The sequence below is a fragment of the Balaenoptera physalus genome (genome assembly GCF_965194825.1).
Source record: "Balaenoptera physalus genome assembly, chromosome: 1".
NCBI lineage: Eukaryota > Metazoa > Chordata > Mammalia > Artiodactyla > Balaenopteridae > Balaenoptera > Balaenoptera physalus.
In genome coordinates, this window is record NC_138882.1 from 195019962 (window position 1) to 195040274 (window position 20313).

The 20313-nt window shown below is 67.9% G+C and overlaps 1 protein-coding gene across 1 annotated transcript in view; it reads right to left on the reverse strand.

The window, feature by feature from the left end:
• Nucleotides 1-20313, reverse strand: part of PLCH2 (phospholipase C eta 2) — a 71690-nt gene that overhangs the window by 15858 nt on the left and 35519 nt on the right. The window contains exons 3-8 of the mRNA XM_082451788.1: nucleotides 8134-8280; nucleotides 6072-6315; nucleotides 5735-5864; nucleotides 2164-2334; nucleotides 401-494; nucleotides 44-247 (exon numbers count right to left, since the gene is read on the reverse strand). Of these exons, the coding sequence (XP_082307914.1) occupies nucleotides 44-247; nucleotides 401-494; nucleotides 2164-2334; nucleotides 5735-5864; nucleotides 6072-6315; nucleotides 8134-8280 (990 nt within the window). The remainder of the gene's footprint in view (nucleotides 1-43; nucleotides 248-400; nucleotides 495-2163; nucleotides 2335-5734; nucleotides 5865-6071; nucleotides 6316-8133; nucleotides 8281-20313) is intronic.

Sequence of the window (20313 nt, forward strand, 5' to 3'; positions counted from 1 at the left end):
TGGGGCCGAGGGGCGCGCGGGGTCCCAGAGCCCCGGCACTCACCCTCCACGCAGCGGCAGCCGGCCTGCAGGACCCAGGCATACGTGTCCGCCCTCGACTGGGACGTGAGCTGGTCGCCCACGAGGTAGGTGTTGTGAGACGAGGTGATGAAGTAGTGGCTCAGCGGCCACGTCATGTCCTGGTGTACGCGGCGGTGCTCCGGGTTGAAGATGTCGCCCGCGGGGCTCCGAGTGTAGTTGGTGAAGCCTGCTGGGGGAGCACGGTGGGGGCAAGGGGCTCAGCCCCGTGTGCCAGCTCCGCCGCGGGCTCATCTCGGGGCCCCCCGCCCCCAAACCGCGTGGACCCCTCCGCACCCCGCTGACCTGGCAGCGCAGCTGGGCCGGCGCGGCGCCCACTCACCGTCAATGCCCATTGTCCCCTTACTCTTGTTCTCCGGGCAGGGCTCAAACTGCTCGATGATGTCACGGCAGCTGTCGAGAGTCACGCCCGTCATCTAGGCCAGAGCAGGGGCTTGAGGCCAGGCTGGCCCATCTCCGGGCCCACCTCGGACCGCCTCCGCGCACGGGCGCTGACCACGCGAGGCTGAGGCCCTGGGCCCTGCGGTGTGCTCCCCCTGACTGGGGGGCTCCCTGGCCACCCCCAGTGGCATGAGACTTGGGACTCAGTGACCAGTAGACTACAGAGGGTCCCCTGGGTTGGGAAGAGCTGGCGCTGACTGAGGATCCTTGGCAGGGGAGGGGTCTTTGGCATCATCGGCCGGGCCACCCGCCACCGCTGCCGTGTTAGGGGTCTCGAGAGCTGTGGACCAGGGTGGGCTGGCGGGGAACGAGGCCTGGTGTGAGAAGGTGCGGGAGAGCCAGGACCACGTCCCACCTTGGAGGAGCCCAGGGGGCTCCCCTGGCCCCTCCTGTCACCTCCCCAAGTCCCTCGCAAGAAAGCTGCGCATGGCAGCCGAGCCCAAGGAGGTCTTGCCCATCGGTGGACCCGTGTGTCAGAGGCTGAGTGATTTCCCAGGGCCCCACGGTACAGCTCCCAGGAGCCCCCCGCTCCCAGAGGCGGGCCTACCAGCGGGGCTACCTGCGCGTCCCCGGGAATGTGGGGGGGTGGGTGTGTAGTGGAGGGGGAGGGGCAAATGGGGTTAGAGCTCGGAGCTGGATTTTGTTCAACAGTTTCTATAACCATTCTGAGTGACAGCAAGTTGAGTCTGGACACAGAGTAACTTCTTAAGGGCAATTAGTGCCAGAGCCACCACTGTCGCAGGCGTCTGACACCAGGTGTCTGTGGCCCCGGGCCGCTGACACACACGCCCTGCCTGGCCCAGCTGTTGCTGGACCAGGAGGCCCAGAGTCAGGGGCCCAGGGCTCAAACCACCCAGCTGGTGGACAGTTTTGGCCCCAGACGGTAGGAAGAGTTCTGGAGAGCTTAGGGCAAAGGTCAGGGAGCAACGGGTCAGTTCTGCCCATCCCAGCCCAGGCCACATTCCCTCCCTCCACCCCCGAGCATGGCAGCTGTTGGAAGAGCGGCCCCTCAGCCTCACTCCGGTGCTGCCCACAGTAGCCGCACCCAGGCTGTCTGCGGTCCAAGCTCCCCTGTGGGAGCGCTGTCCCCTCAGCGGGTGGCCTTCCCCTCCCCAGCCCGGGCCCGGGATGAGGGGTCCAGACCCCTGAGCTTCAGCTAGGCAGTGCCCGGGGAGCACTCGGCCTCTCAGGAGGGGTGGGGCAGCCTGGGGTCGAGGACGGTGGGCAGGCACACCCTGCTGGCAGCCAGAGGCATCTGCACGTCTGCTGGACGAATGCTGGAGTGAGTTGGCAATGGGCCCAGAGCCCTGGGGGTGGGAGCCGGCCAGACCCACGTGGCTGGACCAGGCCTGAAGGCTGGGCCAAGGGACCTAGGCCAGGAGACGCTCGACGCTAATGTCGGAGCCGTGGTCAAGCACGGGCTCCCCTCTGGAAGTTCTGGGGGGGGCCACGGTCAGGGCTGAGCCACGCTCCTTCCCCACCGGCTTGGTGGCTGGCCCTTGCGGGGAACCGAGGCAGGTCCAGTAAGTGGGCCTCAAATGCCAGACTGGTGCCCGCACTTCCACAAGCTCTCAGCCACGCTGTGGACGGGCTCAAATGCCCCGGGAGGCCGAGGTGAGGCCACGGCGCCTGCGGGGGCCCCACCTTCTGCTCCGCCTCCAGGAAGCGCTGCAGGTCAGCGGCGTCCAGGTGGTCCTTGTGGTTGCTGTAGGTCAGCATGAGCAGGTAGAGGTCCCGGCGGGTGGACATCGTCTTGTAGAAGGCACAGAACTCCTCAAAGCCCAGAGTCCCCTGGTGGTCATCTGTGTCTGCTTCCTGTAACGCAAGGCCTCCGGGTCCCCTCGCATCCCACCCTGGGCCTCAGCCGCGAGGGTGCCTGCAAGCTCCCCGTTCCTCAGTCAGCCCTGAGTCGAATCCCCCCTACCCCTTCCAGCATCACTGCCCACGTCACGGGCTCATGAGTGCCCCCCAAGCCCGGCAGCGGCGTCCTCACTGGGGTCCCCCGCGCCTCTCCCACCAAGAAGCCACCGAGTGACCCGTTAACACAGATCTCACCCCACCTTCCCCTTTCCGAGCCTTCCAAGGTCAACCTGCATCTGAACCCAGCAAAGTCACCCAACTCTGGAGAAATACCCCGCCCTGCAGCCAACAACACCCCACCCAGGAGTTAGTGCCCACGCTGGGCTGTGATCTGTAATTAGGGTTGGCCATCCATTGATTAGAAAAGCGCAGGGCCCCTGGGCATGTAGGAATCCCAGACTCTGGCTGCCACAGCAGAGATGAGAGGACGCTGGTCTCAGACACTGTCCTCATTTTGCTCATAAAGCAGCTCACACACTACCCACAGGAACCCCCCAGGCAAACCCACCAGGCTGCTAATGAGACCACAGACTCCTTCATGAATCCACTCACTCAGGGAGCACCTGCTGAGGTGTCAGACCCTGGGGACACCAAGAGCCAAGGCCAGGGACAGACCCAGAGGACAAGGGCACCCAGTGATGGAGGCCAGGCGGCCCCTAGGAAGCCTGAGGTGCTACAGGGTCATGGGGGTCCCTGGAGCTGGGCAGGAAGGGCCATGTGGAAGGTGCTCAAGACCCTGAGTGCCGAGGTCGGGTCCTTAGCCCGGTGAGTAGGGTGGGGGTGGGGGGCGGGGGGCGGGGGGCGGGGGTGGGTGCGACTCCCGGCAAAAAGAGACCCCAGGTTCAGCACCATGGATAGCAGTGCACTCCAGCCCCTCGGGGCGGCTGCATTCTTTTCTCCTATGGCCACACAACCTGGGGTGGCTGGAGATGGGAATGAGGTCCCCTCTGAACCAGAAGGATCACCAGCGAGCCAGGTGCAGGCCGCAGCCACCCCCATGTCCCCGGCGCCAGAGAGAGTCGGGCTCCTGGGAAGGCTGCCCTGCCTGCCCCGGCCCTGTGGCTTGGCCCCCAGGTGGGCGCCCAGTACAGCCCGAGCATCTCCCTCCAGGACCCGGGTGCCCATGCCAGGTGCTCACACCAAGGCCAGGACAGGGCCAGCTTGGTACGAGGGGCCCAGCCCAGGGCCACCTGCACGGGGCCAGCAGATGCCAGATGAGGACCCCTGTGTCTGTGCCAGGTTTGGGGGCGGCCCTGTGCCTAGAGCTGGTGGGACAGACCCGGGCAGGGCACTCACTGCAGGTCAAAGGGCCCCTCTGGGACAGAGTCGGGCTGGTAGCCCTCCCAGGGGCCGTGGCTGCAGCTGGGCAGAGATGCCCATCTGCTGAGTGTCCACCTGCAGGGTGATCTGGCCTCTCCGCGGGCTCCGGGCTGGGCAGCATGCCGAGGTGGTGGCTGAAAATGCTTTGTGACGACGAGGCCCTCAGGGGCCCGAAAGGCGGCTCTGCGCCCTCGGCCCCAGAAATGCCCCTCTATGTGGTCACGCAGCCGCTCTCCTCTCCACAAAGGGAAACCGCAGCGGCTGAAAGCACACGCCGGCCGGAGCTGTGCTGCTGGGCCAGGCCTCAGAGCCGCCCAGGGTGCGGCCTCGCCTATGTTCCACGGTTATTTTAGGCTTAATGAAATTACGCTCAAGCCACTCTTGACCCACCATACAGATCTCTCCTTTGATTAGGGCAGTTCCAGGCAGTGGAAACAATATTGAGGTTTCTCGACCATAAAATTGTTACTAATTATCAGAGCCGCTCTGCCCGGCTGGAGGTCAGCCCTCCTTCCCTGGGCTCCCGAGCGCCCACAGAGGGCCCCGTGCAGATGGGCAGGGAGGCCCAGGTGCTCAGGGGCCACCGTGGACAACGCCCACTTGGGGCTGAGCTGCCCAGGGTCTGGGGTCAGCAGCTCCTGGCCTACAGCCCCCTGCTGGCCTTTCTCCACGGCCCCACTGGCAGGTCCTCCTTGAAGTGGTCTGGACAGCGCCTGGACACCACTAGTCCTGGGGCTGGTCAGAGGGCTTTGTGGGGAGCCCCTTTTGTGCCCAGGGGGTGCGGGAGAGGCCCAGCCTCCTTACAGGAGGGGCAGGGGGCGTGGGCTCTCCGGAGCTCCCAGCGGGGGGCATTTTCAAGCCAGGTCTTGGTGGTGGACCTTCAGGGCCCAGAAGCCTGTGCCCACTCGCACCCATTCCGTGGGGGGCACTCGTCTCTCGTCCTGCCTCCGAGGCCAGTCTGAGCCCCTGACACAGCCTCACCGCTCTGGAAGGGACTGCTGACCCCCCAGCTGCCCCTGGAAGCAGGGCAGGCAGGGAACGGTGGGGCTGCTCTGCGGGCCTGAGCTATCTGCCGGTTCCCCACTGCCCAGGCGGGCTCCGTCCCCGCTGGGGCCTTCAGGACGGGCCCTGTGAGCCCCCCAGTCCTCACCCAGCAGTCAGGGTATCCTGCGCACACCACCCCGCCCCCGCCATTCACGCACGGACCCACGTGCTCTGAGCCGGCCCGCTCCCCTCGCTCCCGCCGAGCACAACCTCCCGCCCATCATGAGAGCCCAGAAGGGAGCAGCCGGGGGCCAAGCCTCGTGGAGCGGTTGGCTGTGTGAGTGTGTGTGTGTGTGTGTGTGTGTGTGTGTGTGTGTGTGTGTGTGTGTGTGTGTGTTGGGGCGCAGGGCCTGATGCAAGCTCGCGGAACCCTCTTCCCGGGTGGCAGCAAGACAGTGAGGCCTGAGTGAGGGTGGAGTTTGCTCGCCCATCCCCACCCGGATCCAGGACCTGCTGACACCGCCTTCCTCCCCCGGCCCAGCAGGGGTTCCGCAAAGGGAGAAACTAATTACAGACAATAAAGGCGGCCACTCAGCTGAGGATGCATTTTCATAACTGCTAACACCGGGGTGGCTGGGGACCACAGGCTGGGCGGTGGGTAACCAGAGCTGCTGCCCAAAAGGCAGGGCCCGTGCACCCCAGTAAGTCTGGGGAATCGCGGGCCAGTGTGGGACATGGGGTGCAGGTCCTGTGGGTGGTTCCCCTTGCTGACCCGGTGCCTGCCCACACGCCCGGTCCGCCGGCCTGGGGAGGCCCCGGGAGCTGCTGCAGTGGTGCCGGCACAGCCGCGAACAGGGGGCAGCTTGGGGCATTTGACTGACCGCCCCGCACAGGTGCAGGACGGCTGCTTCCCTGCCATTTGCTGCAGCTTGGACGGCACCACCCGGGACCTCCTGCAGCTTGGACAGGGCCGGCCTGCTCCCGGACACACGCCTGCCCCCAGGCGCCCTCGCTCGGGGCCCAAGACCCCCGGCGGCCCCGGCGGCCTCACCTGGAACATCTGCTTCACCCTCTGCCGCGGCAGGTTCACGTTCAGCTTGCGCAGCAGCTGCAGGACCTCCCCGATGCTCAGACTGCCGTCTCCGTTCTTGTCGGCCTCATCAAACGTCTGCTTCAGCCACTTTGGGGCCAAGTTAGGGGCCAACGGAGGTGCAGCAAGGCCGGCCGCGCCTCCCCTCCCCTCCCCTCCCCTCCCCGGGCAGGAAGGCGTGGAGGACCCCGCCCAAGTTCCCCTTCCCGAAATATGTGAGCCAGCCGGGGCTCACCCGCCCCACACGGTGGACAGTGAGCGGTGGTCCCCGGGGTCCCCCCGCCGTCCGCGAGGATATTGGTCCCGGGTGCGCTGGCGGCGGGCCAGGCTGTCCTCGTCGCGGATGCCGGCCATGAGGTAGCGCAGGCCGGTGACCCAGGTGCGCGCCTCGTCGCCGCTGGGCGAGACCAGGTCCAGCGACTCTCGGTGGCTGCCGTAGTAGATGCTGAAGCAGCAGTTGGGGTCGAAGCTGCTGTCGGGGCAGCGCTGGAAGACCTCTGACTGCCGCCCCTCGCTCACCTCCTGGATGGAGTCGATGGAGACTGCAGGGGGCGGGGGGCACGGTCACGGCCCTCCCCGGGGCCAGGCGTCCTCCACCCGCAGGCCCCAAGGTGCTCTCAGCAACAGCTGGGGCCCTTTGGGGTTGCCCGCCCCGTCTGAGCCTGGGGCCGCCTCGGTAATAAAGTCTGGCACCAGCAGGTGGGGGCCGGGGGGCAGCGGGGTCCCGCTTGGCGCGCACCAGCTCAGGCGCCATCAGGAATTTCATCACTGGCTGCAGCACCTGCAGCTCCGTGCAGCCTCCGTTCAGAGGCTGAGTCACCGCAAGCAGATGCGCTGGGAAGGGCGTCTGCAGGGTCTGTTCCTGTGCCTGAGGCAGGGCCCCTTCTCAGGTGGTCGGGGCACAGCTGGGCAGCACCCCGCTGGGAGCAGGCACCCTGGGCTCGGCACAGCCAGGGACCCCGGCACTGCACCCCCTGCCCGGCTCCTGCTCCAGGCGCAGGCTCGGCACCACCCTGGACGTCACCGTGTCCCGTGCAATAACGATGGGTCCTCCCCACTCGCGCAGTGAAGGGTGCGTGAGTCCTTCTGTCTTCTGCCCCCACTGCCCCCTCCCCGGGAGCTCCCGCTTCCCCTGCTCCCCCGGCCTGCTTCTCCAGCTGCCTGTGCGCACGCATGTTCGTGGCGGGGGTGGGGGTGCTGGGTCCCCAGATTAGGGGGCGCTGACAGTCAGGAGACAGCTGCCCCCCACACTGTTCCTCCCTCCTGGGGACCCCTCCACGGCCAGAGTCAGCTGGTCTCCCCCTGTCCTAGCCTGCTGGTCTCTGCCCTATCACCCCTTCCCCAGAGGGGCCTCCACGACCTCCACGACCCCCACCCACCTGCTCCCCTCTATTTGCCATCCTGTGTTCTTCTCGTCACTCAGCATGATGTGAAGTTATCCTACCGTTAGGTGGTGTCACCCACCTCGCACTCAAAGACCAGCCTCATGGCGGCTCAGTTCCCAAAGGATGCCCGGTGCTGGGAACAGTGCCTGGCACAGAGCAGGCGCTCCGGATGGAGCACAGGGGCTCCTGCCTGAGCAGCCAGTGGCGGTTCCACCCCCCCGGGTCCCACAGGGCAGTCCCAGCCCCCTCCTCCAAGACACCCTCCCCAGGGGCTCCACAGCGTGGCTCTCTCCTGGGCCCCATGGTGGCAGCAGTGCCCTTAGCAACCACGGGGCTGAGGCCCTGCCTCGGCACACCTGCATCTCTCCAGTCGCCAAAGCCAGAGGAGGGGCCGTAAAGTCCCCTCTGTCGCCTGTAAGGACTCACGTGTCTCTTCCTGACCCCCAGGACCCCCAGCCTGGTCCCTGCCCAAATCCTCACAGCTCATTGCCCGCCACCAGCCATCCGGACAGCTCTGCAGCCTCCACACGCCTGTCAGCTGCTCACACCCCAGGCTGCCTGGGCCAGCATTCGGCACCGAGGTCGTACCCTCAGGGTGCCCGGGAGGGTCTCTCTCTCTCTGCTCATGAGCGGTCTTATCTCCTCAGCTAGACTGAAGGACTTTTGCCTCTCAGCCCATCTCAGCACCCGGTGCAGGGCTGGGCGCTGGGGCCACTCAGTCTCCACTGAGTCCCAGAGGGCTCTGCTAGGTGGGCAGCAGGGCCAGGGCCCTCACCTCACTGCGTCCAGATGTCACCGAGGATCTCCAAGGCCAGCTGAGCCCGTGGGCCAGGCCTGGGGACTTCCAGGGCTCAGGGTCTTGCTGCCCCTTCAGCTGCCCAGTGCCTGCTCGGGGAGGGTCCTCTGCCCCCCTGGGTGCTGGTCTGCGGGCTCTGCCCTGCCCACCGCTCCCCCACCCAGGGCCACCCCACTCACTCTTGGCCTTCTCGTTCTTGCGTGAGGGCCGCCAGCGGATGCAGGAGCGATGCTCGTCCAGGAAGTAGAAGCGGACCAGGCCCTTGGAGCTGCCACGGAGCTTCACCATCTGTGTCCCCGCCTGCATGGCGCTCATGCATCGCTCCACTGGAGGCCCGCCGACCCGGCACGCAGACGGACCGACACAGACAGGCAGACAGACACAGACGGGGGGCCGGTGAGCGCTGCAGCAGCCCCTCTGTGCTCATCGCAGCCTCAGCCCCACCCCCCACGTGCTCAAGGGGGTGCAGAACCGGGGCACCGAACTCAGACCCCCCAGGCCTGCCTGCGGCCCCAGGCGCCGGCCCACGTCACAGATCCAATCTGGGACCCTGATCAGAGGCCAGAGTCCACACAGAGAATCGGACCGATTCTGCCCAGCCGGGCTCCTGTTGGCCTCCCCAGTGGTCCTGCGGCCCAAGGGCCAGGCGAGGTCCCAGACGGGCCCTGCCCACCCCCCAGCTCTGCCCTGCTTCAGCAGCCTCCCACCCACCCCCTTCACCACCATGACCTGCCCCAAAGGCTACGACACACGAGAGGACACAGGGATGGGGTGGCCGAACCCGCTCTCAGGAGCTGCTATGCAACGAGGTCCCGGGCCAGGCACAGTGTGGGCCCAGGTGGGCAGCATGCAGGCAGCCCCCCACGATGCCCAGCCTGGCTCACTGACCCGGCCGCAGGCACTCCTGAGAGCCTGCATCCCCTTCCCGTGGCATCTGCAGGAAAGCCGCCCTCCTCACACACGCCACAAGGGTGGCACCACACACATCCACCCGGAGGCCACGGAGGAGCCTCCGTGAGGCCAAGGCGCCACACAGGTCTGGGAGGGCACAGAGCCCACACCTTCCCCCAGGGGGCGCCGCTGCCTCTCCCCTCCCCTCCCCTCCCCTCCCCTCTCCTCCTCCCCCCTCCTCCTCCTCCCTCCCTCCTCCTTCTCCTCCCTTCCCCTCCCTCCCCCTCCCCTCTCCTCCCCCTCCCCTCTCCTCCCCCTCCTCCCCCTCCCCTCTCCTCCCCCTCCTCCCCCTCCCCTCTCCTCCCCCTCCTCCCCCTCCCCTCTCCTCCTTTCTCCTTCTCCTCCTCCATCCATTCAGCCTCCTGTCTGCAGCTTGCATGTCTCCCAGGTACCAGGAGAGGCCGTGGCTGGCCAGGCTGGAGAGGCAGCAGGCTCCAGAAGTCCCAGGGACAGGTCTGTCCTGGCCCACCTCAGGCCCTTCACAACTGCCTACAGGAAGCCCGGGACCCAGGAGGTACCATCAGGTGAAGCACCAAGTAATTAACCCACGAGGTCCCCCCGATGAGGAACCCTCAGGTGGTGTTGTGGAGGCCCGTGGGCAGTGTCAGCCCGAGGGAACAGGCAGTCAGGACCTCTCAGAGGAAGCCAACCTCTGACCTTGAACTGCAGGCACTGGGCGGGGGGCACAGCGGGCAGCCGGGCACAGCAGGGAGCCACGCACAGGGAGGCTGGGCTCCAGGGGAGACACTGGGAGGAAAAGACGCAGTGTGCCTGCCAGGACGCAGGTAGCGGGGGGAGGCGGGAGGCCGGGGATGGGGACAGGGACGGGCCCCAGAGGCCTAGAACCAGGTTCTGGAAGGTGGTACCTGGACCAGGCCCCATCCGCCAGCTGGAACAGAGAGCCGGAGGGGCGGGTGGACCTGAATGGGGCCCTCCGTGGGCCGGCCCCGCTAAGACAGACACTCTACCCTCCAGAGTCTCACCGCAGTGACGGGCACTTTGCCGGCCTCTAAGGGCCGACACATCCGGCACCAGCACGCTGGCCTCACCACACCTGGGCTGAAGGTGCCACTGCCCCCCAAAATAACAGGGACCCCCCAGAGAGTGTCCAGCCGCACATCCACCAGGACCGTGGCCCCGGCCCCTCCTTACCCCTGACTCCCCCACCCCTTCCTTCCCCACTGCCCGCCTGGGGTTCAGCCTCCAGGCCCTGAGCGGGGGGGTCAGAGAGGCACCCCGGGGGCTGCTGCTGGAGCCCCGTGATCCCCAGAGGGAGACCCGAGGGGTCAGGAGGCTACAGGTTTGCATGGAGGTGGGGTGGGAGCCCCTAGGCCTTTCACAACCCCAGGAGCAGCCCCCCCTCCTGAGCCCAGTGACCCTGGGGCTGGGCGGGGCTGTGGCCAGTGAGGAGCAGGCCAGTCCCCGCCCCAGATGACCAGACAGGGCTGCTCCCTTACCTAGTGGGCCAAGCTGCCACTGCGGGGACACAGCCACGCTCCCGTCGACCCAGAGGAGGGCCTCCGCCAGCCAGGCCACCGTTCCCTTGGTCCGGCTGGGGGTAAATGGCCAGGGGACAGACATGCCCCAATGATGGCCAGGGGTGGGCTCACGGAGGCCAGAGAGGGCCAGCCCCCAGCCCCACCTCAGCGGCAGGTCAGGCGGTGGCAGGCAGCCTGGGGGCTCCACGGGGCCCCCTTCTCTCCTCGGCTTCTTCCTCCCCCTCACTGCCCACCGAGGTCCCCACAGGGCTGCTCCCAGGCGCCTCTGGCATTGGCCTCTCACCTGCTGTCCCCGATGGCCCCCGAGCCAGCCCACCCACCACCAGGGCCACAGAGGGGTCCCAGGAGAAGCAATGCCCCAGGGCCTGAGGTGGGGAAGCTGCAGGGCCTCTGCCCGCCCCGCCCACCCTCTGCCCCATCCCCTGCGCTAATCCAAGCCTGGATGAGCCCAGCTGGCCAGAGGATTTAGGCCAAGGGAACTCCCAGCTGGGGACCAGGAGGGGACCAGGCAGGTGGCAGTGTCGACCAAGGCTCCAGGCCACCAGCCCCCACGCCCCGGCTGAGTAACGACAAGCAGGAGAGATAGGTGGTCTCCCTGGGGACCTGAAGACCACAGCTGTAAGGCCTGGGGTGATGGTCCTCATGGGACCACCCACTGGGGCACACTCTCAGGCCCTGCCAGGGGGTCTCCCTACCCCCCTCTGCAGGCTGGATGCTCTGCTCCATCCCAGCCTGTGCCCCAGGAGAAGGCCCTGCTCTCACCCCACATCTCTCGTACTCCAGGGGAACTCCGAGTGGATTCCTGAAGTCCCAGTGGGCCTGGAGGTGGGACGGAAGCAGTAGTATCCTGCCCCCCAGCACCCAGCTCCCCGTGGGCTGGCGCCCTAGAGCCAAGCTGGGCGGGACTGCCTGCAGGCCCGTTTGGCCGAGGGGGGCCCCGGGGCCTACTGGGCCCCTTTCTGCTGCGACTCCCAGCACTGGCTGAAGGTGCAGGTCCCCAAGCCTGGGTCGAGCCCTCCTTGCCTCCGCCACCCAGCTCCAGGCCCCTGGCGTGCAGCCGCAGTCCCCAAGGACCAGCCCCCAAGACTGACCTTTCCCAGTGGAGGGGGCACATTCCTCACAGCATTCTGCCCCCAGAGGCTGGGCTGGCCTGGGCCAGCTGCCCTGCTCATGACTGACCTGTCCTGGGGGAGGAGGGCCGGGCCTGGGGAAGACCCGCCTGCTGGCTGCTGACCGGACACAAGGCCCAGTCAAGGCCACCCAGCTAAGGCCCAGACGAGGGGCAACCAGGAGAGGCAGAGCAGGCGGCACCCCCTCCTCTTGTGGGCCAGGGGCTGCCGGGCGTCGGAGGCTCCCAGGGCAGGCCAGCCTGGCAGACAAGGAGGCACAGGCCAGGGGGCAGAACCCCACCCCAGTCACGGCCGCGGGGAGGACTGGAGTCTTGCCCCGAAGACCTCACGTTGCTCCTGCCGCTGGGCCCACGAGCCCCCAGCCTACCCTGTGCCCCCTGCCCAGGCACCGCAGGGACGGCATGAATCCGTGTCCCAGGCCGCCTGTGGCAGTGCTGGGCCTGCGCCCCCGGTCCTCACTGCCATAAACCCCACTGCTCCTGGGCTGTGCCGGGGCCGTCAGCCTTCCCTCCCCAGCCAGAGGGGCGGAGCCCGGGCCAGGCCACAGAGCCAGGGCCAGAGGGCGCAGGAGGGCACCAGAGGCTGGGCAGCCTGGGACACTCCCTTGGGTCCAGGGTCAGGGAGGGTAGGTGGCGCAGGCTCTGAGGAGACAGGACGGGTCACGTGGGCTGACCACAAGAACCAGGGTCCCGTCATCGACTCAGAATCAAACACCCGAACCCAGTTAGGAGCTTTGCCCAGGAGGCACTGGCTCCGTCCCTGCAGGAGGTGGCTCTGCACGAACTGGAAAGGGGACTCCGTCCTGGGCGCCCTCAGGAAGACGCAGCCTGCCGGAGCCCCTGTGATGGGCGGGGGGGAAGGGGAACCAGAAGCCCCGGGAGCACCAGGACCAGAGCAAGGCCAGGGAGAGCCCCGGCCGAGGCCCAACGGCCCACACGCTCGCTGCCCTGGGCCCCGTGTGATACCCACCCCTCCTTCCTGCCGACCCTTCCTGTGGTCACTGCCCTCATCCCCTCCGTGGCCCTGGACCACACACTCCTGCCCCGAAGCCTGCGTCTCCTCGAACCCAGCTCACACCTGGTCCCTCCTGCTTTTCCCTCCCCAGAGCTGGCTCCAGTCCAGAGGTGCCCTCGCCTCCCCCCCCAAGCTCCCCCACCCCAAGCTCTCCCCCCAGGCCACGCCCTTGGGCTCTCGGTCACTGACTGATCAAGGGTCTCCCGCCACCAGCCCGGGGGGCTTGGGTGCCCCATCTTTCTGGGCAGGGGCTCTGGGAGGGGACCCGGCCCCTGCATCCCAGACTCCCTGAGCCTCCACGGCTGCCCCAGGCCGTAATCCTCCACTGACCAGGCAGATGAGGTCCGGCTAATCTGCCTCAGGCAGGGTTCTGCTGGCGAGGCCGCTGCCCAGGGAACCCCCGCTCCTCCTCTGACGCTCCAGGAGTCAGGTGGGCGCAGAACCACAGCTGCTGTGCAAAGCCGGGGACGCCCCAGGGCTGCAGGACGCTGGTGGGGAGCATCCGTCCCAGGGGTGCCTGTGTCAACCGCTTGGTGCAGCCGAGCGCACTGGGGGCAAAGGCCACACCCCCGGTAACTGCCAAGCCGGAGGTGAACCCCCTACAGGCCCCAAGCCCACATGGCTCAGCCCCCCAAACCAGGAGGTGTGGGACCCCTGCCTCGCACCCCCAGCAGCCCCCCAAAGGTGCCAGGCCAGCAACACCAGCTGGGACCTTCACTCCAGCAGAGTCACACTCGGGGCCCAGGTCCCAACGCCTGAGAAACAGCCCCCCAGGGCGCTGCCTGAGAGCAGACTCAGGGGACCCCTGGAGGGAGCAGGGCCTAGCGACCCACCTGGCCCCATAACGGGGACCACAGATGGGGCCCTGGGGCGCCCTTCACACCTGGGCCAGGTTCACCCCACCCCAACAAAGGCAGGGGAGCCCACCGTGACCTGGTGTGCTTCCCCCACTGCCTGGGACCCACGCACCCTTCCCCAGGGTGGGGGGCTGCCATTCCTTACAAGGTCCCAGACCCCAACTGTGGTCCACGCCCTCGGTCAGGGGCCTCCCTGCTCGAGCCCCGACACCTGCTGCAGGTGCCCAGCCCGCCGCCCTGGCCCGACCCTGTGGGGCTCAGGTGGGAGGGGGCAGCGCACCTGGCCTCCAGGCCCTCGTACCTGTCCCACCCTGAATGACAGGCCCACCCGGGAGGCCTGCCCTGCACTGGGACCCCCTGCACCCCCAGGCCAGCACAGCTGGGGGCCAGCTACCCAGGTCAGGAAGGGGCAGGCGGGCTCCGTCGGGGAGGGGGGCTGCCCAGGCCCCTCCATCCTCACGCCCACCCTGCACCCACAGGGGCACCACGTGCCGGGCCCTCCCCTGTGCTCCGCTCTCCGGGTCCTGCCCTGTGACCCTGGGTGATACCTTCAAGGCTCCTCACGCTGCCTCGTGGCTGCTCACAGGACCACGTGTACTCGCCTGCACGCTCTGTGCTCCAGGGAGGGGACGCCCCGGGCCGTCCGGCTCTGCCGCTGCACCAGGGGGACCAGGCGCTCGAGTGGGGGTGGGCACAGGGCCAGGCCACCAAGCCAGCTCCAGGAGGTGACACGGAGCCGGCGTCTGGCCTGGCCGTCCAGCCTTGTAGGGCTCGGCCTCACCAGGCAGCACCGACACCTCCAGCCGCAGAGCCTGGCGTGCAGACGCGCCCAGCAGACGGGACGGGCAGGGCCAGCTCCCGAGGCGGGGAGCGAGCACAGCACCCTCGACCCCACACGACCCCCAGAGGAGAGGCGCCCGGGGCCCTCCTCGCCCCGGCCGCTGCGCTGTGGCGGAACCGCCGCCCGGGACGCCTGGCCCAGCAGCCGCCAGGAAGCGGAGGCCTCAGACGGGCCTCGCCCGGCCCCCTGCCTCAGGTCCCCCAGCCGTAAGAAGGTGGCCCCCAGCCCCTGGCCCCTTCCTGCCCCAAGCCCCACGGAGGACGGCGGCCGGCCGCGGGACACGGGCGGCCATGGCTCCAAGGAAGGGGCGCCCTCGCGGTCAGAAGCCGGGTAGCTCTGGCTTAATCTTGTTTTTATGGCCGAGCTTGATCTTGTCCTAACGCGGGGGAGCAGTGGCAGCGGCATCTCCGCCTCTGCCCCAGGGGAGGCTGGGAAATCAATTTAACCTTCCAACAAAACCCGCAAATTACACCCACAGGCTTCCCAGCGCGAGCGCACACACACGCACGCACTCGCGCACACACACGTGCACGCGCGCACGTGTGGACCCCTGCGGAGCCGCAGACCGGCCCCAGCAGGGCCACACGCCCTGTTCGCTTGCCCTTCGTGGGGCAAACCAGCATCTGCCCTCCCTGCTTGTCTGCTTCCAGCCCTTTCCTCCTCCGAAGCTTCTTTGCCTTCTTGAAGGACCTTCCAGTGGACCCTCCCCGTGTCCACTTTACTCAGAATGGTCAGTAACAGCGGGACACACAGGGTCCTCAGCCCCCCACCAGCCTCCCCCGGCACTGCACGGGGGGCCCAGCTCAGCGTGCAGTAGGCGTTCAGACGGTGCTCAGGTGGAGAAGGGGAAGGAGGCCGGGGCCTCCAGGAGGGAGAGACGGGCCCACTCACGTATGGTGGAGATTATTTAAACGTCTGAGAAGCGGCACGCCCCCGCACGTCTGGGTGTCTCCTCCCCAACTATTTTTATTTTATCAGTGAGTATGAGCTGCCTCCTTCAAGCCCACCCTCCCAGGCAAGACCTCAGGGTGGCTGTGCTCCGGGCCGGGGGACCCAGGAGCCCTGGCTGGACCGAGGGCTCCACACCACGGCGGTGGAGCCGGAGGGTCCTTTGGCCGGGTCAGCAAGGCCTGGGTCTGGCCCCAGACAAGCCTGGGGGAGAGCTGAGGGCCTGGGGGGCAGGGCAGCAGCCGGGGAGGGAGACACCCCGTCACCAGGATGTGCCCTTTTCCTCCTGCAGGGCCCCCCCCCACGGGGCAGTCAGCTCGGTCCTCCAGCGGGAGAGATGAGCGTTTGGTGGGCGGGGGCCTGGTCCCCCTGTATCGCCCAGCTGGGCTGTGGGGAGGGCCAGAGGGGGGCGGGGCGGAGCGGACCAGGCTCTGCTCTGCCCCCTTGGGCTGCTTCTGGCCACCTGCCCTCTCTGGGCCTGTGTGCTAGACCTCAGGGAGTCGGGGACAGAGAGTGTCCTAGAGGGTGGGGACAGACTGGTGGCCAGCCACGCTCCATCCAGCAGGCCGACTGACCAGCCGGGCTGGGCCTGCACTTTCCACCTGCCCACAGAGGCCTCTGGTGCCCCTGCTCTGGGTGGGGACGGCAGCAGCCTGCCCCCCTGCCCCTCCAGCCGGTGGCCTGAGCGCCTTCCAGGATCAGCCCTGGGAAGGCCAGCGGGAACTTTCTGTCCACCACCCAACAGAGAGTGATGGAGCAGAAGCGATCGTGATGGTCACAGCTGTCCCAGCCTCCTGGGGCAGTGGGCATTGGTGGACAGGACACTCTCTGAGGCAGACGGTGTCCAGTGCCCGCACCTGCCCCCTGGAGAAGCCCCTTCCCCCGCAGTGGGCCCCCACGCTGACATGGAGCCGTCAGCACCACGGGGGGCCGGGGGGTCTCCAGCACAGCGGGGCCCCAACGTTTGGCCTTCCTCTGCCCACCCAGCAGAGCCGGGGCGTCCTCGCACTGGCCAGGGACAGGCCCAGCCCTGGCGGTCCCCCGCTCAGCTACAGCGGCGGCATTAATCACATCCGACAGACCTTCGGGAGAGGACTCCGCTAGCAGCCGTCCGCGGCCTCCTGCCCTCCAAGCTGCCCTGGTGCCTGTGCTCTGGGGCCTCCTGCCCTCCAAGCTGCCCTGGTGCCTGTGCTCTGGGGCCTCCTGCCCTCCAAGCTGCCCTGGTGCCTGTGCTCTGGGGCCTCCTGCCCTCCAAGCTGCCCTGGTGCCTGTGCTCTGGGGCCTCCTGCCCTCCAAGCTGCCCTGGTGCCTGTGTTCTGGGGGCTCCCGCCCTGGCATCACTTGGGTGAGGCTGCAAGGGCGGGCAGGCGGTGGGGGGCCGAGGCTGGTGCCGGCCCACATCGGGACGGGCCCAGGGAGCCCCAGGGAGTGGCTGCAGAGGGAGAGAGAGGCTCACAGCGGCACCGGGGGCGGGGGGCACTTCCCTGCAAAGTCACCAGATGGAACCTGGCCCGCCTGTGGGGAGGAGAGGAAACTCCTGCAGGGCTGGGGGGCAGCTCCAGGGGAGGGGTTCTCGCGGTACTGGCCAGCCGGCCCCGCCCCAGCCCTCACCCGCCCAGGCCCGTGCGGGGAGTCCGGGCAGCAGCTGGTGGGGCTGGACGGCCATCGGGCAGAGCCACGGGGGAGACAAGAAACAGAAGAAGGCTGAGCCCTTCCCCCAGCCCGGCCGCGCCTCCCAGCCAGGGCGGCCAGCCACCTCCACGGCAGCTGCCGCGAGAGCCCTGGGGCCTCGGCACAGAGGGGACGTTCCAGAGCCGGGCAGGTCCGCCAAGTTTGACTAGTGTCCCACATCTCGTGCAGGACGCCCCTCCCACCCCACCTGGGGGCTGGGCCAGCTGCCTGCCCCTGCTCCTGCCCCGAGGGGCCCGGTGGGCCTGCCTGGGTCTCACCCTGACTCCCCTCCGTGAAGCCCCCAGACGCACACTGCTGACCGGGGAGGATGCCCAGGAGGACGCCCACCCGGCCCGCGGTCAGCTCCACCGCGGGGCCTGAGCGCCAGGGAGAGCGTCCAAAGGAAGCAGCAGCTCGGCTGAGGCAGGGCCCGGGGCATGGGCCAGGCCAGGTCCCGTTCAGTGTGGAATCGGGACCGCCCTGAGTCACCTGGAGGCTTGCCTGTGGGTCCCCAGACCTGGGCAGGCTGAGGGGACCCCCAGGACAGGGTGGCCCTGTGTCCCTGAGCGGTGGCTTCATGGTGGCTCCCGAGGACCCGCCTGCTGGTGGAGCCTGCCTGGGCCACCACGCCTGCACTCCCCACCCTTGGGACACTGAGCTTGAGGGTCCACGGGCTCTGGCGCTGCTTGAGCAGGCAGACTCTGAGCAGCTCAGTCCCCTCAGCTGACCGGCTGGCACACGAGGCCCCACCCTGGGACCCTCCGCACACGCTGCCCCGGCGGGTGTGGAAGCCCTGGTCGAGCGCTGCCTAGGTGGGTGACTTCCTCTCCCCACGGCTCGCAGGAGCCACGGAAACATCCTGTCCTGGGGAGGGCATCCGCTGCCCCACCTGGAGGCCCACGCCCACCGGCCTTTCCCACGCGGGACGTCCGTCCAGCCGGCGGGACCCCACGAGCTGGAGGCAAAGTCCCAGGAAGAAACAGACATTTCCGATTACTCATCCCCCACCTCAACCCCACTCCCACCGACAGCTCTCAGAGAACGTGGAGCCGCCTGGGCAGGGCACAGGAGGGGGCCCCGTGTGCCCCTCACCCGCACCCTGCCCCTGGAGAGGGGCGCTTCCCGGTGGGGGCCGGACCACTGGCTGTTCAGGAGACGGGTGACAGGAGAGCCGACACCTCGGCCATCGGCTCATCAGCTGTGCAGCTGGAGGCCGGACCCAGGACTCCAGCCATCTGCTGCATCCTCAGCTGCGCGCTTGAGACTGCTCCCTCCCTGGGAGGGGGGCCCAGCACGCTCGTCCCAGAAGATAAGGGCCACGCCGCACATCCCCACCCTCAAGGCTGACCGAGCCCTCAGCCCAGAGGACGGGGCACGGAGGTGGGCTCACGGCGGCTCCTGCTGCCACCCCACCCGCCTCCCAAGCCCAGGCTGCTCCCTCGCTGGCTGAAGACACTGGCGATGTCGGGGCTACCTGGACCTTGGGGCCCTGGGGCCACATGGCAGTGGCCATTCCTGCACCGTCTTCAAGCAGGCATCCTGCACCCAGCGGTTCTGAACGAGGCCGGGCCGGCCCAGGACTGTTGATTCCACAGAGTTCTCTGCAGGCCAGATTGGCAGGAATGTGCTGGGCCAGGCCCTCCCCAGGGACCACCCACCCATGGGAACCCTGCCCTGCGCTGGGGGCTGCGGTCAGGGAGTGGGTGCACCGGGGGTGGCCTGAGCACCCGGCCAAACTGGGAACGTCTGCACCACCAGCCCCGTCTACACCCGCCACACCGTCCTGAATTCATAAAGGGCAACTCATCTTGGGAGGCAGGAGGGGACAGGCATTCCTGGAGCAGCCACACGGGCCAGGCGCGCTCTTCTTAAGGCCACCCTATGAAGGCAACCCCATGCTGTCCCTCTCCTCCATGAGAGGCCCAGAGAGGGTCAGTGCCTTGCTTGAGGTCACACAGCTCATCAGAGGCACGGGTGGGGACCCATCCTCAGTCCGCTTGGCAGTAATGCCCCTGCCTTTCCAAGGCTCCCCAGGCCCTCCCCCGTGTCCATGCCAATCAGAGGGCAGAACAAATTGGGTCCAGAACAACCAGGATCCAGACAAATCACCAGAAGGCAGCTCCTACTGTCCTTGGAATCCCAGCCCTTAATCAGGAAGTGCTTTTGCTGTCTGGCCCAAGTCACTCCTGCTGCAGCCGTGGTGCTGGCCCCCCTTCCCTCCCTGACACTCCCACCCCTGGTCCGGAGCAAGTGCTGCACTGGGGACAGACAGAGACCCTCTTTGGAGAAGCTCTGCCCCATCCCGTCCCTGCAGGACGGGCCCTGACACCAAGCCCCCGGCCCCTCTACATCCAAGCTCCTTGGTGCCGGGCAGCTCCTGCCACCCCTGCTGACCTATGCTGTCTGCCCGGGGCAGTGCCCTGGCCCCCACATCAAGACGGCATGACAGATTTGAGCAAGAACTTGCCCACACAGGTGCCAGGGTTCAGCAAACAAGGGCAGGTCCCTCAGGTAGAGGCTGCCGCTGCCCTGTCCATGGTGCTGACAGAGGCTCGGGGCTGCCTCCACGGCCCTGGATGGGGACGCCGTGAACAGGCCTGGCCCCTGGGTCCCACAGGTCAGGACACCCAGCTCTGACCCCCAACAAGGCTGAAGTCCGTTGGGGGCAGGGTGGCGGTCAGGGGACTGTGTTGGCTATCACAGGGCACCGCCTCCTGCTGCCCATCGGGATTGCCACCACCCTTCAGAGTGGGTGCCAGCACAGGTAGGGATGACGTGGGGGCCGGAGGCCGGGGGTGGGGAGAAGTGTGCGGGTGTTGGTGCGAATGGGGTCGTCGGAGAGGTCCCTGGTCGGGGGTGTCAGGCACTGCCCACGTGGGGTCGGTGGGTCACCGATGGGCAGCTCAGCACCTGGTCCTGGGCTCCCCACAGGGCCGATCACAGTCTTCTTCCTTGAGCCCCTCCTGTCCCACTTACCTTGGTCCCGGCTGAGCCCACCAGGGTCCCCGGGCACTGCCATGGCCCGCAGGCTCCACCCCGGCTGCCACCGGCACAGCCTGAGGGGTGCCCAGGCAGCGTGCTGGCCCCGTGTGTCCCCGTGTCCAAGCTGGGCACCCCTCGCGTGCCCATGCCCGACCAACGCGCTGCCCTTGCCCGGCTGCCGCTGCTGCTGGGACCGCCCCTCCCGCGGGATCCCCGCCTGCCTTAACCCTTCGCTGCCACTGCCGCTGACAGGCTGGGAACCACAGAGGGTGGAATGGTGCATGCGGGGCATGTGTAGGGGTGGGAGTGGGGGGCAGGGGGTGCGGGCAGAGGCAGGAGCATGGGATGGGGGTGGTGCTGTGCGCTCCTCCAGCAGGGGCTCTGCCCACCACCCCTGGCTGTTCCTGGCCTCCCTCCCATCCTCCAGGTTGGCCCTTCTACCAGAGCGGGTAGACGCTTGCATCCC